The sequence below is a fragment of the Rhipicephalus sanguineus genome, chromosome 2 (genome assembly GCF_013339695.2).
Source record: "Rhipicephalus sanguineus isolate Rsan-2018 chromosome 2, BIME_Rsan_1.4, whole genome shotgun sequence".
In the NCBI taxonomy this organism is placed as follows: Eukaryota; Metazoa; Arthropoda; class Arachnida; order Ixodida; family Ixodidae; genus Rhipicephalus; species Rhipicephalus sanguineus.
In genome coordinates this window covers 238878617-238887359 of record NC_051177.1, presented here as the reverse complement: position 1 = coordinate 238887359, position 8743 = coordinate 238878617, and the positions used below count along the sequence as shown (strand labels likewise).

The 8743-nt window shown below is 50.0% G+C and overlaps 1 protein-coding gene across 1 annotated transcript; it reads left to right on the top strand.

Annotated features, from left to right (window-relative positions):
* The first annotated feature begins 801 nt into the window (after positions 1-801).
* Positions 802-5174, top strand: LOC119382330 (uncharacterized). Its single transcript, XM_037650029.1, has 4 exons — positions 802-892; positions 2874-4199; positions 4281-4516; positions 4776-5174. Exons 1-4 carry the CDS (start codon positions 802-804, stop codon positions 5172-5174), a joined length of 2052 nt encoding a protein of 683 aa, XP_037505957.1.
* The last annotated feature ends 3569 nt before the right edge of the window (positions 5175-8743 follow it).

Here is an 8743-nt window from a genome sequence, read left to right as displayed (position 1 = left end):
TATCAGTCACTCGAACTATACTCTGCACAGATTTCGGCGATACCGGTGCCAACGCACCATCGACACTGGCTCACGCGGTAGAGGAACGGAGGCGGCATATGGTGAGGTCACGTGGGATCTTGTGCTGCCTGCGTTCGAGATGTCATCGAGCCCTAAGACGGAAGAAGCTCTCGCGAACAGCTTGCGCTGCGGTGGCGCCGAGAGGGGATCGAGCGGATGGCACGCGGCAAGTCTCCGGGGAAACCGCAATGTGGGGTTGGATGCGGAGAAGAATGCCAGCTGGGTGGAAGGAGGCCTGCCCGATAATACAAAGTCGATATCCCGCCAGTGCTCCCCTCGCGGCATCCATCAAGGGGTCTGCACGGAACGACGTACAGCGCACGTCGTGTCGCCTCCTCATCCTCCTCCTCCACCGCTTCGCCATCTTCCCCTGAATCTCCTTGCCTATGTCACCTCGCACTGAAGTGTATCGCCTCCGCTTTCTGGCGCAATCGTTCCCAACCACTGAGTCCTTTGGTATCGTCGCCAGAGTCCAATTCTTTCTTCGTTCGATTCAGAAAGATAGCTATAGAAAGTATGACGTTTCTGAGCAGACGGAATTGCACTTGCCTTTCCGACAAAAGAATTGAGTAGAATTCACCCTTTCGTAGGTACCCTTAGTTTAGTTATGTTACTGTGCGATGTTCTCGGTTTTATGTTAATCTTTTTTCTTGTTTATTTTTGTTTTTGTCTTTTGCGATCATGAACGTCATCCCGAGTTTCTTCAATGACCTTATTGCGACCCGTAAGCGTTTGGTGACGATGACGAAGTTGCACCTCAGCAGCTCCGCCCTTACGAGCCAGAGCACCAGAGAACATCCGCGCAAGAGCGCAGAGCCTTCTGGTGGTCTTGGTTCGAGCGAACATACATAAATTATGGAGGACAAGAAACGCCGCACGTCTTCCCACAACCTATATAGAGTGTCTACAAACAGCTGCGCGTGACAGAAATTTATTCACATGCTGCCAAACTTTGGCGCTCCTATACAGGCGCGCTACTAAACAGAATTGAAATCGGGAGTTTTAGATCGCTCAAATAACGATTCGTATACGGGTAACGCTTTAATGGCTGCGTGCGTGGGCGGAGGGGGGGGGGGGACTGGATTGCAACCACTGCAGTGGAGAGTACAGCATATGTCCTCTCTTGTCGTTCCTTACGTATTCCTGGTTTGGCGCTGCCCTACCATAATCCGCCTTTTTCACGACGCCTCTGCGCATGCGTTCTCCCCTAGCGGGAAAGTCGCGGACCGTCTCTTCATCTCGGAGACTTTGCTTCTGGCAATACCGGCTGTCCCGGCCCCTACCAAACCCCTACCAAAACGGCAGAGGGCAGCACAGGAAAATGAAAGAGGCGGAAGAGGCGGAAAGAGGCGAAAAGAGGTGACAAGGAACCTACGGTTCCTTGTCACCAACCCAAATCTTAACTCACTAGCTTTGTTGCATTTCAGTACCTATCTCAATGGTGCAAAGGCGGCCTACCTATGGTGCAAAGGCGGCAACGTAGCACTACCTATCGGTAGTGCTACGTTGCCAAGCGTGTATCGTAATGAAGAGGTGTACTACCTCTCGGTAGCACAGCCGGGAGGTAGTGCTACCGAGTAGTATTAGCCCCGAAAACTTTGAGTGGCGCCGCCTGGCGGGAGGCCTGGATGACGTCACGGCACGGACTCTTCGTCACCTGCCGTGGCGCGCCCACATAACACGCGCTCGCTTCGTAGCTGTTGCGCTGTTAGCGTTCGCTTTTTGCTTGTCTCGCGCTAAAGATAAATGACGAAAACAGCTGCGATAATGCTCCTGGTAAGACAGTCAGGAACTATACATTTTTTTTGCACGATCGCCAAGCTGCTGGCGACCTGTCATGAATAATTTGAAAGTGGTGATCAGGTTCGCTGTTGTGTTACGCTGTTAACCCCAAGGATGCGTTCGACTCCCAGCCACGGCAACTGCGTTCAGATAGAGGCGAAAGCAAGAACATGCCTGTGCTTAGATACAGGAGCACGTTAAAGAATCCCAGGGGGTAAAAATTATTCTACAGCATGCCTCGTAGCAAGTAGTGGTTTTGGCACGTAATATACACCATATTTGCATTATTAGGATGCGTTGTTCACAGGCGATTCTTTAAGAGATATGCTGGTATCGCTTCCACAAGTGTTATTTCTATCGGACGCATCCGCGCAACTGTTGACAGCGTTTTGCTGGTGTTCCGAGCTCCGCACACGCATGATTGCGAAACTCTTATTGCCGTCAGATTACTTTCCTGCAGTATCGTAGCAACGGTTCTGTCACGCTCGTAAGTATAGTTTAGATAGCCACCTCATAAATTAATTCTCCTCGCAGTTGATTACCCCTGAGCAGCATCAACCTGTATGTGTACCCGACGTAAGAGTCCAATCGTTGCCTCATTGAGACGAAGGACGTTTCATTTTTGCGTGGGCCTGTCCATCCTCCGTTTGTTTGTTTGTAGTAGCCACCTCTAGTTCGTGAAGAGCTCACTAGATGGCGTTGGTGGCGCTCGCTGGCCACGTGCACCGCAACGCCGGTATTAGCGTGCGTAGTCTACCTAAGTGTTGCTCCAAACCAACACTCGGAGAACACCAACATCGTACACTGCATCAGACAAGACATTGAACGCTGGGGGCAAGGTCATGAAGTGCTGATCCTAGGCGACTTTAATGGCCACATCCAGGAGCACTGACCACAATGGGAGGCTCTTGTTAGAGATGACCCAGGAGCTTTCCCTTGAATCGCAAACCTCAGAGCAGACTGCGAGGGCACGTATACGTGGTGCGCACGGGGCCTGAGCTCATGCATCGACTATGCCCTTGTGTCACCAGGTCTTGGCAAGAGCCTCCGGAATGTGCATATTGATGAGGAAGGCCGGCACAGTTTGGGTAGTGACCATAATCGCCTCAGGCTGCAGTTTGAAGCATCTCCTTGGCGTCAAAAGGTGAAGAAACACGAGCCTGCTACGCGGTTTCTCCCCGACGCGGCCTACGAGGAAGTGGCCAACGAATTTGAACTATGCCCCGGCCGCGAACAAGCAGATACCTATGAGCAGTACATTGCCCAGCTCCGCCAGATCATGCGGAAACACGAGAAGATTGTCAAGGCACGTCGAGGGTTTAGCAGAAAGAGTTGGTGGGATGGGGAGGTCCAAGCAGCAATAAAAGCCCGCCGAACCGCCAACCGATGTCACCGCCAGTGTGTAAAGAGGCCCCACAGCGAGGATGTCCAGGCGACATGGCAGGAATATCTGCGGCGAAAACGGGAGATGCAGGCTATCACACAACGGAAGATAGCAGAAGCCAATCACAAGACGCTCCACGCAATCAAGTCTGCAGGCAGAGGAGCAGCGGCCAAATTCTGGACATATGTCTCTCGGCTCGATAGCAAAGCAACACAACCGGAAATTCGCACAGAATCAACGGGGGACAAGACCACAGATCTCCACCGAGCCTTAACCGACCATCTTCACCAACTGTACGCGCAGCCACACCCCAGTACACATACTGAACTCCCCTGCCCAGATGTCTCAGAACTGACTGGCACAGGCCACCAGAAGTGGACAGTGGCAAGGAGCGCCATTGACAGGGCTATCTCCAAGATAGGTGCCCGCACTGCTCGGGGCTTCGACGGCATTCCTGCAGGGCTGGTGAAACGCCTCGGTGCTGGTGCACGGGCCCAGCTGGCCGATTTCTTCAGCGAAATCCTAGCTGGTGGCCCTATACCAAGTGACTGGCTACGTGGCAAAGTAATCCTGCTCCCGAAAAGGGGGGGAGACCCCGGCCTCCTACGAGACTACAGGCCACTCACAATCACAAGTGTTGTGTACCGTGTGTTCGCACAAGTTCTCAAGGTCTGGATGACTACGTGGGCCGAAGAGGGTGGTCACCTCACGGAGTTACAGAACGGTTTTCGACGAGACCGACGGCTGGAGGACAACCTTTTTGTCCTGACCCAATGTATAGAGGTTGCACGAAAGGAGGAACGGGGGCTGATTGGCTGCTTCCTAGATGTGTCAAAGGCCTATGACAGTGTACCACACGAGCTATTACTACAGCATCTAGAGGCACTTGGGATGCCGCCCACATGGACTGGATTGCTCGGACGCCTGTATAGAGATAGCTCTGTTGTGGCCACCCTAAACGGAGTTTACTCAAGTGAGGTGAGGGTGGGCAAGGGATTAAAACAAGGCTGCCCTCTTTCACCCTTACTCTATATGTTGTATACCGCCGGTGTAGAGCGCAAAATACTAGCCTCTGGGGTGGGCTTTGTGGTGGAGCGCATAAGCGATGGGCTCAAAGAACAGCAAACCCTGCCGGGACTCGTATTCGCTGACGACATTGTGCTGCTGGCGGGAAACAGTGGCGACCTGCAGACCCTCGTTACCAGCTGTGCCGAAGCCATGGCGCCACTGGGACTGCAGTTCAACACGAAGAAATCGGCGGCGGTCAACTTCTCTGGCCCGGGCTTCCTGGTTTGCTGACACTGCCAGATGGAGGACTGCTGCCCGAAGCACCTGAGTACCGATACCTCGGGGTGAACTTCTGGGCACAAGTAGATTATACAGCAAACCACGAGAGGCACTTGAGACAAACATCCCAGAGGGCCGGCCAAGTACTCCGTAGGAGGTGTCTGTGGGGTTTCAACCGCCCCATTATGGTGCGCGAACTATGGAAGGCGGTACACGTGCCGGCGCTGACTTTCGCTAATGCAGTGATTGCCCCGCTGCGCAGACCCGGGAGTGGCTTGAACGCAGTCAGCGCGCCGTGGGACGACTGGCTCTGGGGTGCCACGGCAACGTTGCCAACGAGGCAGTCCAGGGTGATTTGGGTTGGTCCTGTTTCGAAGCGCGGGAAGCTCGGAGCAAGCTGTCCTACGAAGGCAGGTTGCGCCTGATGCAGCCACATCGCTGGGCACGGCGAATATTTGATTATGTTCACCGCAACGGCATCCGCACCAGATGGTCGAAAAGACAGCAGCACCTAAGCAGGAAATACGGCTTCTATGCGAGCCCTGTGCAGGAGGAAACCGAGCGTAAATGGTCCAAAGCAGTGAAGACCCAAGTGCGAATGACGGAGGCTGGACACTTGGCGGCGAGACATGGAGGAGAAGAGTACACTGAGGATCTATAGGGAATCCAAACAGGAAATCCATGTCGAACCTCTATTCGACAATAGTGTATCCAGCAGCCTCCTCTTCGAAGCACGAGCCGGCGCTCTCAGAACTCTGGCATATCGCCGGCGCTTTGATGACAGCGTGGGAGATGCAATGTGCCGTGTACGTGGTGCCGACGAGGAGACAATCTAACACTTGGTCATGAACTGCGAGGGCCTCACAACAGCACCTACAGATGGCACCACCTTACAGCAGGCGCTTGGCTTCTCGCCCAACGACGCTCCTGATGGTGGCGGAGTGGCTACGACCAAGAAGCGACTCAGTGAGTGGTGGACAAAGGTGCGCGCACATTGACATGTCGAAGCTCTCCTCGTTGAACATGTGCATGTACCGTGGTGGTTAGATGTGTGTGTAGCCACTTATGTTTACGCGCTATCGTTTTTACTTTTTTTCTTTCTTTTTAAGTCCTTAGGCCAGGGCATCGGTTGATGCCCGCCCGCTACAAAGGGTGAGGCCATAAATCCAAATCCAAATCCATATATATATATATATGTATACATATATATATATATATATATATATATATATATATATATATATATATATATATATATTATATATATATATATATATATATATATATATATATATATATATATATTATATATAATATCGCTAGATGTTACTAGTTTTAGTATAGTTCCAAAGGGTCCAAAGGAATTGGTTGGCGAAGGCGGAAAAGAAGAGGCTAGAAGAAGAGGTAGAAGAAGCCAGGAGGAATGTAAATAAAATGGCTGAAAGCAAACTGCTTTCGTTGGAACTTTGCATGCCCACGTAGACGATGTGGAACGGGACTCCATACTTACTTCGGTGGACGTTCTCTATCTTACCGAGACGTGGAATGCCAAAAGACCGTATATCATAGGATACGTTCCAGTCGTGTGCATCGATGATGCAGAGCGTCCTGCAAGTGGTGTGGCCGTATACGTCAAACTAAGAGAAAAGGCACAAGATCTGAAACTACTACCAACGACACAGAGCCACAATGGTGAATATGCTGCCATCAATCTTGATGGCTGCATCATCTTGACCATGTACCTTGCACCCAATTTGTCCAGTGGGAATATCAAGACATTCATTGACACGGCATTGTGTAATTATGACAAGTAGAAGAATAGACCATTTGTGTTAGTTGGTGACCTGAATGTCGATATTACCGAAAGGAACAATGCGTGGTTAGTACAACATATGGCAGCCAAATATGCTCTCACGTGCACGTCCTTTGATCATATGAAACCAACGACCATCCGAGGGACGTGTATAGACCTGGTAGTTTCAAATTTCCAATTGCAACCCGTACAGGAGCCGCTATCCCTTCATTTCACGGACCATAAAGACGTGATAATGAAGGGACAACGCAAGCCAAGCATCATCTAATTAAGAAAAATAAAAATTTGATGTTTGTAATATACACACAGTGTTTCTCACTCTTTATATGATGATTGATGGGGCGTTACACGGAAGATTCACGGTTTACCGGTGATTCCCTCCGGAGCTTCGCCCCACTCATCATCATTCACCACGTGGATATGCTGTGATATATTTTTTTTGCAAACGAATACTAGCAGAGCTTCCACGTGAAGTGAGCATTACCCTTCGTGACGCAGTGGTAGATCGCACCAGGATTTCGCGTAAATCGAGGTATAATAATGATATTAGGGGTTTATATCCTAAAGCAACGATATGATTATGAGGGATGCCGTAGTGGAGGGCTCCGGAAAGTTTGAGCATCTGGTCTTCCTTAACGTGCACTGACATCGCACAGTACACGGGCCTCTACCATTTCGCCGTCATAAAAATGCGACCGCCATGGCCGGGATCGAACCCGCGACCTTCGGGTCAGCAGTCGAGCACCATAACCCACCTCCGTGGTGGACCACATCACGGTATGCGACTACATAATTCCTGAGGGCTGTTGAGAAGAAATCAGTGCGTATGATCCAAGTATACCGACACCTCGGCATTTCCGAAACTGTTGTGTGTGTGGCAGTATTATTGTGTTTAATTGTCCGAATATGATAAGTGATTGTGTATGACAGACAGATGCATCTAAAGTCTCCTGTAGCAGAAAGCGGATTCTGTCAAATCACCTATAATATTTGCAGAGGCAGACAAACTTGCACGGTCAACCACAACGTAGTCAATAAACTGAAAACATCCTGATTTCAACTGTAATACTTCGGGACACATGTTTTAACCGCGCAGTCTATGCCAAGTTGTAATGAAGTTGAGCATAAGTATTTTCTTAGCACCTATTTCTTGGAGTACGCGGCGGCAACAACGAATGTCTTGCTGTCTTGCATCGCCATTTTCACAGTGGGTCTTCTGTTCGGACGGAAGTATGCCCATCTTAAGCTACATTAGCCAAACTTTCTACAGCGTAGTTAGCTTTCGCTAGTAATAAATACTTCAACCTTGTACCTTGCCAGATTTGTATCGTGAAATTCAGGAGTAATCGCAACCGTATCGCGAAGGAGCGGGTGCACGGCGGGGGCTGAAAGAAGCGATTGTGGGGGGCGGAGCAGGCGAGTCCTTGCCGTGACGTCATTTCGCCGCGACTGCAGCGACGCCAGTGTTCGTTCTCGGGGCTATATTCGCTAGCCGAGCGCTTCGTGCTCAGCTATAGGGAATATTACACAGCGATACGCTTTTGCACTTGCGGGTAAAGCACTACACTTTATATACTTATTATCTCGCGCTGCTAGAATAAATTCGGCCAACTTATTCTTTCTAGAACTGCGATTGTGTTTTCTTGTCTCTAAAATATTGTGCTTAGGCACGACATAGGACCCACAAAGCGATGCTGGAATGTGTGTCAGCCACAATACTCTACTTCCTAGTGTGACGCTTCTGTATACTGTGCTCCTGATTTATTTAAAGCGAGGAGGGAGACGAAGTGACGTCGTAGTGTGCCTTCCCGAACATTTTTTTTTACGTTTTATCTCCACCCTCTCCTTCTTGCCGCTTTGTGGCGTTTATGTATGGTTAAAACAACAATCAGTTATTTATTTATTAATAGTTATAAGAATATTAGATGCACTTGTGGTAGCAGTAGCGTTAGGAACGCTGCAAGAAAGAACGTGTATTCATGTTATATTTTGCGGAAAGAAGCGCTGCAAACCGAAACGAGTACGTCTCATGCGAAAGCGACAAAGCTGAGTTGCAGGATTTCACTCGGAAGGCACCGTGGCGCAGAACGCAAAGGAGGCAGCTGCCATTGTCCCTATTATGCAGACACACACACACACACACACACACACACACACACACACACACACACATCATTTTTATATATTCGCTTTTCTTATTTTTTGCTTGTCTCGATATACAGGAATATCGCCGACCAAAACAAAAGGACGAAAATTGACGCTACTTGAAACTGTATGCGGGTACGACAAAAGGACTGGGGTCGTAGAGGAAAGGATAACCGGAAACGACCGGATACGGAAAGTAGCTCTTCCCGGAAACAGCGGGAGGTCGAAGAAACGCAAACGGATGTTGGCACGGCACGACTCCAAAGCCATCT

Bases quoted from the DNA above. Each gene is read 5' to 3' on its own strand.
- LOC119382330 (XM_037650029.1), top strand. From the start codon at position 802: ATGACGAAGTTGCACCTCAGCAGCTCCGCCCTTACGAGCCAGAGCACC. The intron at 893-2,873 runs GTTCGAGCGAAC...TTGTGTCACCAG, and splicing joins AGAGCCTTCTGGTGGTCTTG to GTCTTGGCAAGAGCCTCCGG. The intron at 4,517-4,775 runs GTTTGCTGACAC...CCCGCTGCGCAG, and splicing joins TCTCTGGCCCGGGCTTCCTG to ACCCGGGAGTGGCTTGAACG.